The sequence below is a fragment of the Lipotes vexillifer genome, unplaced genomic scaffold (genome assembly GCF_000442215.2).
Source record: "Lipotes vexillifer unplaced genomic scaffold, Lipotes_vexillifer_v1.1 scaffold212, whole genome shotgun sequence".
Taxonomy (NCBI): Eukaryota; Metazoa; Chordata; class Mammalia; order Artiodactyla; family Lipotidae; genus Lipotes; species Lipotes vexillifer.
The window spans coordinates 295300-312440 of NW_006780016.1; the positions used below are offsets into that span (position 1 = coordinate 295300).

The following is a 17141-nucleotide window of genomic DNA, read 5'->3' on the forward strand; positions in this document are numbered from 1 at the left end:
CGGCATGTGGGATCTTCCCGGACCGGGGCACGAACCCGTGTCCCCTGCATCGGCAGGTGGACTCTCAACCACTGCGCCACCAGGGAAACCCCCTAAAACATTTTTAATTACATATGTAACTCACACTCTATTTCTATTGGGCAGTGCTGCTTTAGAACACAACGTGCAAAGTACCGACTGGGGACCTTGATCATAGGTAGATGTAACCTGATGGTGACAAAAGAACACCCACATTGTGGGCACCCAAGCTGGGACTCCAAACGCCAGGCTCTGTTTCCAGGGCTCTATGTACGTTCTGTGAAGCAGGCAACTCAGAGGCCTACTGTTCATCTCTGCTGGAATACGACACATGATAGTTTCAAAGAATGAGCCCTGCTCCAAGCTAAGGGGTAAGAGGATTTATTTATAAAGGTTATTTGAAATAAGTTCATCTTTCTTTGTCTAATGAATGACAGATGATAATTGAAAAGCAAAAGCATTTTCAAATGCTTTGGGGCTTTAAAATTGTATTAATTTTTATCTTCACTTCCTCCCCAATTCTTGCTTTTGCTTTTCTTCTTTAAGAGAGAGACCAAGTCAAATGTTTGCGGGCTTTTCTCTTTGAGGCTATTATAATTTATTGATATAAATGTGTCAATGCTTAATCCATATCTTTTTTATTCTTGCTGTATTTATCCATTTCTGCTCATAACATATTCCTCCCGTAAATTTTTTTCTATCCCTATTCCCCACACTCTCAATTCTCTAAGTAAAATTGATTTGGAAACACTTGTTATACAAAATCTTGATAGTTTGCTTTAGTGGGTCATAGGCTAAACAGTTATCAAAACGTTCTGGACACTCTTCTTAAGTGACTCTTCATTGACAGCTATACCAAGAACCGTTATTATAAACCTAACCAAGACTTTACAAAATACACAAATGGCACAGTCTTCAAGTCTTGATATTAACTGAGGTTTGACACAATTAATAGTGTCTGAGAACAGAATTGTGAGAAACAGGCAGAAAGACAGAAAGATACCCCAGCAACAAGGATTTCTTAGAGCAGGTATTGTCCACCTTAACTAGCAAGCATCTTATAGATTTCTGCTGGAATATGTCTGTTTGGTGAGACAATTCACTGATGAGGGCACATAACAATGCCTTATTTAGAAAATAATGAGGGAGGACCACATAGAACAGTTTGATGGAGTGGTTTTACTTGGTACCATGGATAGACTGATATGCAGTTAATTTTTTCTTGCTTATTTCCCACTAATATGTAGTTGAGCATATTCAGATGAGAGAGAAGAGCAGCTGTGGGAAAACACCCAGGAGTCAGACAATGTTTATAATTACTTCACCCAGAGTGTCAGTTCTCTGGAAGCTGACTCCAGGAAGAACCATAGAGGTGGCATCCTTTGCCTTGAGGCCCATTCTGTAGATACCTGTCCTCTCATCAGCAGCTACTCTTCTGCCTTCTTTCATTCTTTATTTCCTCTTAAGTGTCCACTGACTTCATGGTATTCTCTGGAGGCCCCCAGCCCACCATCACCACCATAATAGCTTTCCATGCTCCTCAACATTCCACATGTGTAGATGCCATCAAATATGACTCACCTGAATTACATCCTCCCTGAATTCTTCTCTCTACTAGGAAAAATGGGTGGGAATATCTTTTAACCAGACAAATGCTACCCTGCTAATTTTATGTTTCCCTTTTCCAAAGGACATAGAGATTTAACTGAGTAATAATCTGACGTAAGTAAGGGTAAATCAGATGTCTACCAAGTTCTTTTATCATTAAAATAGGTATCAAAAGAGCACTCGGAGATCCACTCAGAGGGAATTTGAGGTCACAGATCATTAAATTATCACACTATATATTTATTTGTTGGTTATATCACATCCAGCTTCTTTGAGTTAAAAGTTCTCATGGGGCTTCCCTGGTGGCGCAGTGGTTGAGAGTCCGCCTGCCGATGCAGGGGACACGGGTTCGTGCCCCGGTCCGGGAGGATCCCACGTGCCGCGGAGCGGCTGCGCCCGTGGGCCATGGCCGCTGAGCCTGTGCGTCCGGAGCCTGTGCTCCGCAACGGGAGAGGCCACAACAGTGAGAGGCCCACGTACCACACACAAAAAAAAAAAAGTTCTCACACGAGTTGAAGAACCAAAGGCGTCCTTAACAAGAGATAACAAAGTTTACAATCCGAAATTCTCAAACACTGTAAAACGCATCCCTCAGTCTGAGGACATCATTGAACCGAGAGGAAAAAAAGCTAATTAACTGTCTCAGTGAAACATTCCTTCCCTTTTGGAGAGTCAACTGGGGACCCATGGACTTTGAGCCCATTGTCAAATGGTGTGTGAAAGAGATCCAAGTTCAGCAATAAATATTATAAGCAATATAATCGTTTTCTCCAGCCCTCAGGGCCAAATGACCTGCATTTTAGAGAACGGATTTTGTTCATGCATTGTATTTAGCCAAGCAATTGTTTCCCATGATATGCTTGAACCCACAGTTGCTCTGTCTATGAAATTCATGGTTGAGTTTTTCCAATTGCTGATTGCTAGTCCCACTGGCCTGAGTAATAGTCACTTCCTTCGCCCGTAATGGGTTTTATATACAGTGCACAGTCACAACCATTCAATGTCACCCATAAATATTCAATGAATTGTCCAATACAGTTATGAGAGTTGCTTACTTGGGACACAGCTAGGGTAAGCCTTACCGTGTTAATGAGATGATATACCACGACATTAGGCAAGGGGTGTTTCCATCCCCCGCATTTAGCTGTACATGCTCTCTTATCTAAGGACCCATTTATGTTATTATCATAATCTTCATCGACTTGTCAAGATAATGAAGGGTCCACTGAGTTCAGACAAGGCCTCATGTAATTCATGGAAATTTAAATAACATAGATATAGAAAGGGTTTAGGAGCACCATATAAATGAGATCTGCACGGAGAACCATAAAGAAAGGGCTTTACAAGAGACTCTGCCTTGGAAAGGATGGAGTTTGAACTTGGTTTTGAGGGAGAGAAGAGAGACTAATCCTCTGAAATGAGGAAGATAAATTATCCAACAAAATGCCTAAAGACACATTCAGGACAGAGAGCTGGAGGAAGAGCAGATGAAGGTGAACTCAGAAGTGATCATCAAAGTTGGAAAGAAAGGAAGGGAAACTCTTGTGCCTGTTTTCAGCAAATCCCACATCTGTATTTGTTACAGACACGCAAGTTTGGGTTTCAGGGGAGGCAAGTTTCTTATCAGCTTTGACATATGCCTACCAGACTTGCTTAGCAGTCAGACAATGTTTATAATTACTTCACCAAGCCCTTCCGATGTGCCACAATTTGCAGCCATCTGTACACTGATTTCTGACCAACAGACTTCATTCCATCAATGCTCCATTAAATTAACCTCAGATGGCTGATATCACCATGTCGGAATCTCACCCAGTGTAGCTATGAGTTAATAAATTGACCTTCTGAAAAGCAAGATGTTCTCTCCTTTTAAATTATGTAAGGAATTTCATAGTTCCTCTATTAGGGAATTTCAAGTTCCTCTATTTCAACACCCTGTTCTTTCAGGTATTCATTCACTGAACAACTATTTATTTACCTGTTCTATACCAGATTAGGTCCCTGTTCTCATGGCTTTACAGTGTAGTTGGGGATGCAGGCACTGAATAATACACTAAGAAGTTATTTCAAGTGTGGTAAATGTTATGAAGGAAATAAACATGGAAATACGATAGCCTTCTCCTGGAGGGGATAGGGGATTAGCTGTCTTAGATGAGGTGGGGGGGATCAGTAAAAAGGACTCTTTGAGGAGGTAGTATTTGGACTGAGATTTGGAAGAAGATATGGAGCCACATGAAGGGGAACAGAAGATGGAAGAAGGTACAGTCAAAGAAAACAACATGTGCAAAGTCCCTGAGGTGGGAACGAGAATTTGACAAAAGCAAGTGGTGAGAAGGAATGAGGCTGAGAGGAGCTGCGGAGGTGGGCAGACCCACTACTGCGGTCAAAGAACTCACCCAGGACCACAGCATTCTAAATGAGGAAGTAAGGAGGTGAAATGGATGTTACAGATGAGTGGCATACAGACTGGACGGAGGATACTGGGGACTAGTAATATCTGAGTGGTAGAGAGAAGAGGCGTAACCCATGAAATGCCTTCAAAGGCCAGGCTGGTATCATAAACAAGTGAGGCAAGCCGGGTAAGAGACAGGGAGTGGTAGTGACCTCGAGAATGAGTGACATGCCTAATAGCATCCAGACTCATTTAAAAAATATGTTGCAGGCAAAATAAAGCATGCCATTAAAAAATTCTTCACAAGCAAAATAAAACACATATGAGGAGGCAAACAAAGCCCACGGAACACCAATAGGCAACGCCGAGCTGGGGGAAAAGCAGGAAGGAGGCTGGGAATGAGAAAACTCACTAGAGTGATCTCATATAAGTCAAGGAAGAGTCATATCTTATATTTCCATGAACTGAACAGGAAAGAATATATTTTATTAGGCAGTAACCCGAATGCTGTAACACTAACAACAACAACAAAAACCCTACACTATTTGTTACAGAACTTTCGTAACCTAATAATGGAGGTAACCATCAAATGGTCAGATATGTAAAGACAGGAATCACAGAGCCATGTGGCCCATCCAAGAACTGGATGGACAAGTCCTCCTGAAGAATCACGGTCATTCATTCTGTGCTTGCACGGGTCCAGGGATGGGAAGCCCCCTCCCTCACAAGGCACTCTAAGTATTCAGAAGTTTCTATCAATTTGACCTGTTGTTATGTGGAACTGATACCTGACTCCTTGATGCCTAACAGTTCCACATCTGCTCTCTGGAGCCACACAGAACAGCTTGAATACCTTTTCTACCTGCCAGCCCTTCAGATACTTAGAAAGAGTGACCCTGTCACAGCCTTCCCTCTACAAGCCTTCCCTTCTTCAGACAACACATCTTCACCTTCAATGACTCCCCAAGGTAACTGTTTCCAGGCTCTGTCATCCTAATCACCTTTCTGTGAACCTTCCCCGATTTGTCACCATCCCTCTTAAAACAGTGCCCAGGGATAATACAGCATTCCTAGCCAATTTATAATCTAGAGCTCCTCCAGGCATCATTTTCTATTTCTGCAGCAGTAGGAATACAGTTCCATTTTACGGAGCTCAGTCTCCTGCTGTCCCTGCTCCCACTGCCCACCCTCCCAGGCAGTATGTTTGTTGTATTTCATGGAGAGATGCGTAATCGGGGGTGAGCACTCCCATCAGTTTAGAGAATGCTGCCCCTCATTACTCCATCATTTCTGATTAAGGTCACTCAGTCTAATGTCCATTACATCTTGCACCAATAATGCCTGTGCAATGCCTCATGTTCCTCGTGCTGCTTTCTAGGCGTTATCTTATTATGCGCTCAAAGTGGAGACGTATTTTTGCACAAAGAGTAAGATGAATCTCAGAGTGAGCAGTTTAAGACAGAGGGAAAACTGGAAATCTGACCCTTGAAAAGAACGCTGGATGGGGGCATCCAATGACCTGGCTTCAAATCCAGGTTTTCCATTTACTCACCGTTGCTGGTTTTTTAAAAACAAAACTAATAATGGTAATAAGAACAGAAACAGTTAATTATTAATAAATGCTGGTACATACTTTACCAGCATGTACCAGACTGGTACATACTTTAATAAATAAAGTATGTACCAATCCCTGTAATAAGCTTTTCATGTACAGTATGTCGTATATTACATGCAACCACCTTTTGAAGGGTATGTATTATATGTTATCTACATTTTAAAGAAAAGGGGATTAAAACACAGGGTTTACGTGACTTGTCCAACATCACACAATCCCAGTAGGCGGCACTGGGATTTGAATCTAATTCTGCCTGTCTCTGAAGTTCAACATCTTCAAGTCTCGTACCACAATCTCCCTTAGTGGGTACTTACGACTTAGCAATTAATGGGGAAAAAGAAAACTCTTTTAGCAATTACTTCTCCTGAGAAGCTTCTCCTCATGGGTAGGAGACAGGGACATGTGTTGCTTCACCTGTGAGGCTGGAGACACTGGGAGAGTGTACACGAGAGAGCAAAAGAGTGTGGAGGAGAGAAAGGCCACACACCAACCTCAGCCCTGGACATCATGTCTCAAACTGGGCTGAAATGTAGCCCTGCAGTTTCTGTCACAAGCACATTTGGAATATAAACAAGATTTCAAGGGGACAGTTCAGCCTAAGAAAACAGTGTTTTCACCTCTCCAACCAAGCACTCCAGAGCCCCACTGCCATCAGATCAGCTCTTACACGTGGGGAACATAGGTGCCCTCTCCTCGCTGAAAGAAATATTTAAACTGAAATTTTCTTCTGACATTTTACACCAGCATATCCGTGATAGGGTCTATGCTCCGCATAGCACGGACAGACATCTGAAGGTTCTCATGTAGATGAGGTCCTAGGAGCAGATCACCTGCTTCTTGCTGCTCATCTTTATAGTGGTTTCACACTTATATCTTTGAATGGAAGTAATAAGTTAACTGCTAAATGCTTATGACACAGGGGTTACACTCATCCTTCAAACCAACCTAGTTTCTGCTGACCATAACTCAAAGTTCCACTCTGAATAAATGCTGTTAGGAGAGGCAAGCTGAGTTCCAAAGTGGTTTTAAAATTAAATGTAGTATTCAACTAAAAAAAGAAAAAAATCATATATCAACCTGCTTGATTTCCACTGGTGGCACTCTAGATTATCTCCTACAGAACCTCTGGGCTGTATCTCCATGAAAATGTTTAGTGCCTTGGTAAATGACAGGACAGAAATCACAAAGACACTTGGTTTCTGCCAGATTACATTTGAAAAAGAAAATCATTATAATTCATTTGTCTTCAGTTTCTGCAATGGCCATTCTTGGCTCCTTGGCCTCTACTGCCACTTCCCAAGTCTTATTGGGTAGAATCCCATTTAAGATCATATACGCAGGGTTCCGGGTTCATTAGGTTGATTTCCGCACACTTCCAGCCCCGATAATCAAACAGTAAGATCAGAGAGAGCAGACCTACCTCATCGTAGATGCTGTCATTCCTGCGAAAGTCTCCAGCCTTCCTTGGGAGAACGTGGATGTGAACATGCTGAAAAAGTACAAGGAAGAAAGAATAAAATGTGATTATCTCCCCATGTATTTCTAGACTTGATAATGATGCTCCCATGAAGTCCAGTTACTCCATATTGGCTCCTGCTGGATTATTTTTCAGAGGAAGATGACGGTCACCTTCAGTAACTATATCTGAAATCTGCAGAGAATAGAGGCTCAAAACAAGAGAGGGGGGCTTCCCTGGTGGCACAGTGGTTGGGGGGTCCGCCTGCCGATGCAGGGGACTCGGGCTCGTGCCCCGGTCCGGGAAGATCCCACATGCCGCGGAGCGGCTGGGCCCCTGAGCCATGGCCGCTGAGCCTGCGCGTCCGGAGCCTGTGCTCCGCAACCCCGGGAGAGGCCACAACAGTGAGAGGCCCGCGTACCGCAAAACAAACAAACAAACAAAACAAACAAACAAAAAAAAAAAACAAGAGAGGACAATGTGGTGGCATATATGAGAGTGTGAGTGCCAGTGTTTTAGGGGCTCTGTGGAATTACTCATAGTTGTCAGTCTTGGTTGTATTTAGCCAGTGCTTTGAAATGATAGCATGTCTTAAAAGGTTACCATAGGAGCTCTGAAACTGACAAGAAAGAAGGATTGGCTAACAGAGAACGCGTAAGTAAAGAAGCAGAGGAGCGAAAGCAGAAAGGAGTATGGAGCAAGTTACAGAACGGGGGCTTCAAATAATAATCATATAATAGTAACATCAATAGTTCTCACTTATTAAGTGTTGAGTTACTATGATAAGAAAGCTTTTATCTCATTTAATGATCTGAATAATCCCCTGAGGCACGTTCTACTATGATCTCCATTTTACAGATGAGGAAATCTATGCTCAGAGAGGTCAAAGCCCCAGAGGAAGGGGTAGAGTCAGCACAGGAAGCCAGCGCATCTGGCTCTTACCACCACATTCTTTGTCAGCACATAACACTGATTCTGTCAAGTTACTCTTTTAAACAGTCCGTTTCTCTAGTCTACTAAAGCGCCCAGGTAATATACATAGCAATGCTATTATGCAGAGATCATGAGTCAAAGCACACAGCATATCTAATTCAATACCCTTCAAGGCTAAACTGCCATTTAAAAGTTTTATTTCCAAGGAGCCTCTACTGTACTCAGCCGAAGTTAAACCTCACTCCTGCCCTTGAGCTATGTTCACAAACCAGGGGGAGGAATGTGAAAAGGAAAAGCCTAAACGTGGACAGGCAGACAAAGCATCAAACCTAGTCTCCGATCACACCCACCCCTTCTTGATTACAGTGATCAGGCTCTAAGCCTCCAAGCCTCCAAAGGGCCTCCGGAGAATGTGAGATTAAGTGTCCCTGTGGCTTTGCTGAACGAGGAGGGGGAAATGATATGCTTTAAAGCAGAGGCAGGGAACAAGGCGGTCCAAGGTGAATAAAGCAGAGAGGAGCTTCACATCAGCCCCTGAGCACATGGTCCCCAAAGAGTAACATGTTTTTCCCAGAGTATTCTCCAGTTAATGATGAAGCCAGTCATGGATTCCTCAGCAACTGGGACGAGTGCATGCCTAAGTCACAAAGACTATGTGAGCAGCGGGAGACGAGGAGAAAAAACAAACAGGCAAAAATACATCACAAACTACCCATGGAAACGAATTCTTAGAAGGAAGCAGTGCGGGATAAGCCCAGGCTGAAAGTGATTGATGCACGTGGGCTAGTTGACTTAATAGCGAGACGGCAAAACTGCCACAGTACGTGGAAATAGCCCACCCTTAAAAGAAGGCGTACTCAATCTTTACTTCCCAAACCTGCAGCTACCCTTTCCCCCTCTTTCTTCCCTCTTTTCCTCCTTCTTTCTTCCCTTCCTCCCTCCCTCCTTTCCTTCCTTTCTTCCTTATATCTATCCATCCACCCACCCACCCACCATCTCCCTTGGACCTTTCAATAATCAGGTATTCCAGACCAGTGTTCTACAGCCAAACTGCCTAATGCAAATCCTGGGCCTGCCACTTACTAGCTCTTTGGTCTTGCCTCATAAGGCCTATATCTCAGTATCCTCATCTATAAGGGGGGTTGCAACCGGTTTCGGCCTCACAGAGTTGTTAAGAGGATCAAATCTGCTAACCATGTCCCTAGCATGCTGCTTAGTACATATTGAATACTTAACACATAAAACTGCAGCAGTATTACTCTTACTTTTTATTTATGTTTATTTATTTATTTTTTATTCAGCAGACAGAGATCACATTCAGGGCTTGGTTCCCACACCAGCAGCGAAGATACTTAAGAAGCTCCTTGAATGGGACATGGTTAAAGTTACTCTGTTGCTAAAGCTGATTTCTGTTGCTTTGACTAGTGGTCCTCAAATCTGAGCATGCACCCGGGGCTTGGTGAAACACAGATCGCCAGGCCCCTAGAATTCACATTTCTTACAAACTCCCAGTGATATCAATGTTGCTGGTCCAGGGCCATACTTAGACAACCGCAGCCATGGTTCACAGGATCCATCTGGTTCCTGACCTCCTCTCCTGAAAATGTGCTAATGTAAGCACCAAGGTCACTCACTGTTTTGCCTGCCCTGTTGCATTATGGGAGACCTGTCACTGAATGCTTCCTTGACTTGCCGCTCTCTGGTCACCCTCTGTGCCTTGTCCTTACGAATATGTCTGTTCTTGTCCACTAATGACATACAGGTGGCTGTGAACTTCCATTAGGGAAACCTCCTGGGTCCAGGCCCATCCCACACCTCTTTTTCTTTACCTTGCTCTCCTGGGTTAGTGTTCAGGGCTATTTCTAATTTCTATAGGCTCTGTTACCACCCAGTCCTGGAACTGCCATCCTTGATCATTGGTAACCACTTTAAATTCACTGTGACACTGATGACAGCAAACAGCTCACTGTATAGGTGATTTTCCCCAAGGGCATAGCTCTCAACACAGCCTGAGAGCTTGACTTAAATTCTTAAGTGACAGACTGATCACAAGATCCTGACAAACCACTCAACTTCTCAGAAAAGGGAAATCACCATAAAGCCTGCTCAAAAACCTCGCTGTTGTGAAGGAACACCATTGTCACGGCCTTCCAATAGAGTGGCATTCTGATAAAACCCCCATGAACAGCACATACGGAGATAATTCGACATAATTCGTTCCTCATACTGAACTTTGGTGATCACGATTGACTATTTTAAGTGCTAACAAAACCTCTGATTAAATTTTACAGTACAGCTGCTTGAGTGGGAAGAGCATTTTCTTTTTTCTTCTTTCTTTGCGGTACGCGGGCCTCTCACTGTTGCGGCCTCTCCCGTCGCGGAGAACAGGCTCCGGACGCGCAGGCTCGGCGGCCATGGCTCACGGGCCCAGCCGCTCCGCGGCACGTGGGATCCTCCCGGACCGGGGCACGAACCCGCGTCCCCTGCATCGGCAGGCGGACTCTCAACCACTGCGCCACCAGGGAAGCCCGGGAAGAGTATTTTTTAAAACTCCATGATGCACTGCATACCAAGAAAGTTCTCATGGTCAACTAAAATTCCACAGTGCTCACTAGCATAGTGTCAGAGAAGACCCACTCAAAAGACACATGGTTAAATTTGTCTAATTAGCAATCCAGAAACTTATTTAATTATGGAGATCTCTACTCTTTATTCATATAACATCTGTTTACATTTTTCTAACATTTATAATTATTCATGCAAAAATATTCAGAACCAAGTTCTAGTCTAGAAACCAGGGATATAGTAATGAATAAGACAAAGTCCCTGCCTCCATAGAGCTACAAGGCAAAGGGTGACACAGAAAATAAGCAAGAAAATAAATAGACAATTTAGTTTCAGGTGGATATAAGTGTCCTGCAACAAAAACCTAGTGGGCAGAGCTAAAAATTCAGAACTGGGACACTTTGACATTTGAATTTTGCGAAGAGAAGAAGCAGGACTCAGATTAAGATACAGCAAAGAAGGAGGCAAATCAAGAGACGGTAAGCTCTCAACTTGGTGGAAGAAGGAATTTCAAGGAGTGTATCATCAACAGTCAGCACTGTTGAAAGCTTGAGTTAGTTTCCATGAAACTGGGAGAATAAAACTTAACTGAAAAGCACATGACAAGATGCTCAACATCATCAATCATTAGTAAAAGGAAAATAAAGACCACATTGAGATGTCACTTAGCAGTCAATAGAATGGCAATATTAAAAAAAGAAAATAACAAGTGTGGATGAGAATGTGGAGAATTAGAGCATTCGCAGGCTGTTGGTGAAAATGTAAAATGATGCCACTGTTTTGGAAAATAGTTCTCCACTTCCTCAAAAAGTTAAACAGAGAGTTACCATATGATTCAGGATTCTACTCCTAAGTACGTACCCAAAAGATCCGAAAACAGGTCCACACAAAAACTTGTAAATGAATATTTATAGCAGTATTATACATAATAGCCAAACAGCGAAAACAGCCCATATGCCCATCAGGTAGTGAATGTATAAAAAAAATGTGGTATAGCCAGACAATGGAATATGATTTGGCCATAGAAAGGAATGAAATACTGCTAAGTGAAAGAATTATGCTAAGTGAGTTATGCTAAGTGAAAGAAGCCAGACACAAAAGGCCAGATATATCATTCTGTTTATATGAAATGCCCAGTATAGGCAAATTCATAGAGGTAGAAAGTAAATTAGCAGTTGCCAGGGGGAATGGGGAGTGACTGCTAATGGACATGACGTTTCTTTGCGGGATGATGAATTTATTCTAAAATTAGATAGTCATGATGGTTGCCCAAGTTTGTGAATATACTAGCAAAACATGAAACTGTATACTTTAAAGAGAGTGAATTTTATGGTATGTGAATTATGTTTCCATAAAACTGATATTAAAAAAAAAAACTGAAGCGGATTTTTTTTTTCCCCCGAAGAGGATTTAAGAGAGAGTAGAAGGTGAAGAAAAGGAGGTAAATAAGCACAGATAACTTTTCCAAGGAAAAGGAGTTTCACAAAGAAATCCATGGCAGTCGTTGCAGAGGAGGGAGAAAATCACTTGTGAGGAAATACGGGCTTAAGATTCCTGAGTCTACTAGTTTCTACAATTATTATTATTACCCTTAGAAGTAGTAATTGTTGTTAATATTTAATGAAAGATCACTACATCCCAGTCCCTGGGTTGATTTACATCATTATTTCAATTAACCCTTACAATGCTGCCTAGAGGTTGTTAATAAATGCGTCACCATTTCCAAGAGACAAAATAGACCAAAGAGGTTAAACAACGTGGCCAAGCTCCTGAAGGCAGTGACCAGGAGGTGAAATCTGAACCTGAGTCTCTGCCATCAGACACTGGAGCATTTGCTCTTCACCACCAAATGACACCATCTCTCAGGAGGCCACCCTGCCTCTCGGGATTCCAAATATAAGGACACCTCTGCACCATGGCCTCTTGATGCCTCTGCCAGCTCCATGACTTCTCAGTAATGTCTCTGATCACATCTGCAAGTTCTTTCGGACTTGCATCCCTCAGGGGATGGAACCTGCCTTTGCCCAGAGATCTCAATTCACTTAAAGCAAGGATGTTATCTCCTAAGTCCCATTTCCACCTTACGTCTTCCTAGTTCAAAGTCATGCCAGATATAAATATAGATTAACCAAGTTGTTCAATGTCAAGTCTTTTTTCCCCCCTAATTTATTAATTGTATGTAGTTTGCACCAAGCAGTAGACCCACCCTTTCCTGGCTCATCTGCTTGAGTCAATTTTAGCTTTTAAAGCCCTTCCCGTTATCTTTTTCTCCAAATGTAGGGTCTCTCTCAGTGTTAATACCTTAACAACATTTTTATAGGTCCCGCCTCTTTTGCACGATCTGTGTGTCTCCTTCCATCCTTTTGAGCACATCTACTTTACCCCATACTCACCTGAGGATGGTCAATATAGTCACACTGATGTGTTTTGTCCTTGTCGGAACATATTCTAATTTGTCTATACGGGATAAAATCATGGCGGGGAAAGGGAAGGGAAGACTAGAGATAGAGAGCTACCCTGCTCCATAACTAGGGTCCAGCAACCTCCATCAGTTGCCCCAGTATGAATCCCTCTCCCTCAGATTAATGAGTGATCACAGAAGGCAAGTCTGATTCTGAAGGAAAACAAAAACACTGCTTTGGGAGGCAGACAGTGGACCCTCCAGTATGTCCATATCCTAATCCCAGGGCTGGTGAACATGTTAGGTTGTATGGCAACGAAAAATTACAGTTGCAGAAGGATTAGCATTGTTACCAGCTGACCTTAAAACAGGGAGAGTATGAATGACCCTGAATTATCCATCTGCACCCAATGTAATCACGAGGGTCCTTAAAAGTGGAAGAAGGTGAACATAGCCAAAATTTAAACTTTGTGCTTCAAAGGATACAGTCAAGAAAGTGAAAAGGTAACCCGTGGAGTGGGAGAAAAATTATTTTGCAAATCGTCCATCTGATAAGGGACTTCTATCTAAGACATATAAAGAACTACTACAACTCAGTAATAAAAAGACAAAAAACCCAACTAAGAAAATGGGCAGGGGTTGAATAGGCATTTCTCCAGAGAAGATGTGTAAATGGCCAATAAGCAGAGGAATGGAGTTAGAAGGCCATCCCTTCAAAACAACTTCATGAGAGTCTGCCTCCCTCCCTCCCTCCCTCCCTCCCCTCTTTGTTTCCCCCCCTTAGAGGCAGATAAGAATACTTAAAACCAGCAGAAATCAGATTTCCCAGCATGAAACATATTACTAGTGAGGGGCCATATAATTTATTGTCCAAAGGGGAATTTGGGGAAAGGAGGCATTGTTCATCACTACACTGGCCTGTTTATAACTATAGATGGGCCCCGACTTACGATGGTTCTACTTAAAATTTTCTAACTTGACGACGGTGCAAATGTAATAAGTAGAAACCATACTTTGAATTTTGATTTTTTCCCCAGGCTCACGGCAATATGTGGGTCCGTACTCTCTCGTGATGCTGGGCAGTGGCAGCCACTACAGCTCCCAGTCAGCCACTGGATCACAAGGGTAAACAACAAATACACTGACAACCATCTGTACCTAGACAACCATTCTGTTTTTCACTTTCAGTATAGTATTCAGTAAGGTCCATGAGCTATTCAACACTTTAGTATAAAATAGGCTTTGTGTTAAGATGATTTTTCCCAACTGTCTGTAGGTGAATGTAAGTGTTCCCAGCACGTTTAAGACAGGCTGCTAAGCTATGATGTTCTATAGGCTATGTATATTAAATGTATTTTCACCTTAATGATATTTTCAACTTACGATGGGTTTCCTGGGATGTCACCCTGTTGTAAGTCGACGAAGATACATATACAGCTAAACCCAGGCCGTTTCAAATAAACCAGGGCATACACTCACCCAAATATTAGTTATTTAATTGGGAAGGATGATAGCCTAACTAAATTGGGATTTGACACACCCTCAACCTGGCTGAGAATCCCAGATCTGCCGCTTTGACCAGTTTGGTGACCTTGGACAATTTACTTACTCTCTGTAAGCCTCCGTTTCCTCATCTGCTGCAATGGACACAGTAGCATTTCCTATGTCTCAGTGTTTTGGTGAGAATGTGATAATGCATATAGAGCCTTATGCACAGTTAGTGGCACATAGTGCTCTCACGTAAATGGTAGCAAATGCTTTATCATTGATAATGACTTAAAAATGGGTAGATGAATGATGTGAAAGTACTACAAATGTGTAAGTAAAGTTCTTTTACCTTATGAGAAAGAAATGACTAAATGGTGCGTCCGTGTTTTCTCTATAGGAAAGAAGTAGACTAAATTTGGGGGATTCTTCAAATAACAGATGAAATAGCCCCCACCTCTTTAGATGCTAGGACTGCATCACTCCTATTGTTCAAATGACAGCCTCAGAGTAGTGGGTGACGCATTTATTTCCACATCGTTGTTACTGTCAGGGAGGAAGAAAACTTTCCTCTACCCTTCTAGGTCCTTCTGGCTGCTCTAAGAATTAAACTGACATAAGACAGATTAATAGGAGAAAATCAAATTTAATACTGTACGTACGAGAACCGAATATATATGAGAGGTACAGAGACAGAAAACTAAAATGAGGTACATATGCTGTCCTGAGCTAAGGAATGGGATAGGGGACTGGGGCTTCCAAGGACAGGAGGGTCATTCACAGGACGATGAGAAAAAGAGCAAAGTTTGGTAATTAGATGTCTGCCCTGCCATATAGACGGGGAAATTTAGATAAAATTTGTCTTTGGTAATAACTCTTTTAGTTAGTGGGAAAAATCCCCAGTTGAAATTCTTCTAAGTAGTTAAGGGAGGGGAAATATAGCTCCTCTTGAGTCCACAGGGTCTCCATTGCCTTTGGCGCAACAGAGTCCACGTGCCAAAGCGCACATCTTGGGGAGGTCTGTTCTGAACGCTTACATTACCTAGATTATATACTTAAGCCTCTAGTACCAAAGAGGCCTGGGACTTCTTTTTGAGACAGTAAATGGTTCTATTTGATGAAAAGAGGATGTTCTGCCCTTCAGAAGTCAGGGAGAGGTAGGAGGTAGACACCAAAAATCTACTGTAATTTGAGAGCTACAATCTACTGGAGGAAGCCAAAGAAGTGAAAAACTAGAGGCAAGATAAGGGGAAGGGAGACTGTGTTCATGCCTCATGCCCAGATGTTTCTCTCCACATGGCAGTAACTCTACCACCATTCTTCCCTTTAATTCACTCACTAAAGGAAAATGGAAGAAGCCACTTGAAATGTAATTGTCTCTTGATGTTCTCATTTGAGTCGACTACACAAACAGTAGGGAGATTTCTCACTTTGTTCTGTTTACTGTAGTAGGGTTAAAAATAAATAAATAAATAAAAGAGGAGGAGCAGTTCTCCCAGCACCTGCTTTCTTATTGGTAGTGATTTCCTTGCCCCCAGAAGCGAGTGGTTTTCAAACAAAGTGGGTACATTCTCACAAGCAACATCGCCGTCTTATAAACGTATTGTTAAAACAGGAGAGGTGATGGAACTATGACAATAGCTCCCATTTCCTTCTCAGGGTGAGTGGCCTATATGCTATTCATCTTTTATTTTTCTTCTCATGTGCACTCAGTGCTTCCTTTACTTTGCACCAAGACAAATGATAGAAGAGGTGAGTTTTCTTCCCCTATGTCCTGTTTTGAATTTGCGAGCAATGGGTAAGGAAGTCAATCTACTTTTTATCTGTTCTTCTTGTTCTAAATTTTAGTGGGAGAACACCTTAAAACAAAGAAAACAAATCTCTCCTGGGTTTACCCACTACCTATTACAGCATCTCGTGATCCAGTACTTTGCAGTGAAGATGAGCTACTCATGTGTGCAGTGTGGAAGATGGGGGAAACTGATTGGCAAAATCGATGCACTGACACTAGCTCATGTTTGTTCAGTTCTCTGGGCTTCTCTTCTTGTGGAGGGGGAACTGAAGAAGAGCCTGCCAATTATTTCCACCTTGTGAACTTAAAGCCCAAAGGAAAAGACACATACCCAGGCTTTCAGAGTTCAGTGACACTCCATACAGCATCAGATTCCATCAGCTTGCTTGTATTTGACTTGAAAAGACCTTAATTTTTTAAAAATTTGAAATTTAAAGCTGCTTGGTCACTAAAAACTCCTTTAAACTCTCATTGTGGTTTGGAGCCCATACATCATGAAAGCTGTGATGCTCAGATGATGTACTGCACTCATACATCATTGGAGCACCATCCCTCTCATGATATATTATTACAACTCACAGCTGGAACACCACCAGTGATGTACGGCTTAAAGACACAACTGTTAAGCCACGAAACTCCACAGGGTCTCAACAAAGTCGGAGATTTTTTTTGAAACTGAATTGGTTCTTTATCTTTTACCTTTTTTTAAAGTTTCTCAGTTTGACTGGGACAGTTGCGGCACCTGGAAAATTGTGTTTCCTCTGTTTCATGAAAGGCACACCAGCTGCAATATGCTACAGGAAGGAACTTGCTAACACAGGGCCAGAAACCATCACTGTGCCTGTGCCTTTTGACAGACAACTAATTTTATTCCTG

The 17141-nt window shown here is 42.4% G+C and overlaps 1 protein-coding gene across 1 annotated transcript in view; it reads right to left on the reverse strand.

Moving 5' to 3' along the window:
• FHIT (fragile histidine triad diadenosine triphosphatase) overlaps nucleotides 1-17141 on the reverse strand; it is an 813394-nt gene that overhangs the window by 161847 nt on the left and 634406 nt on the right. Inside the window, exon 4 of the mRNA XM_007453149.1 lies at nucleotides 7054-7122. Within this exon, the coding sequence (XP_007453211.1) occupies nucleotides 7054-7122 (69 nt within the window). The remainder of the gene's footprint in view (nucleotides 1-7053; nucleotides 7123-17141) is intronic.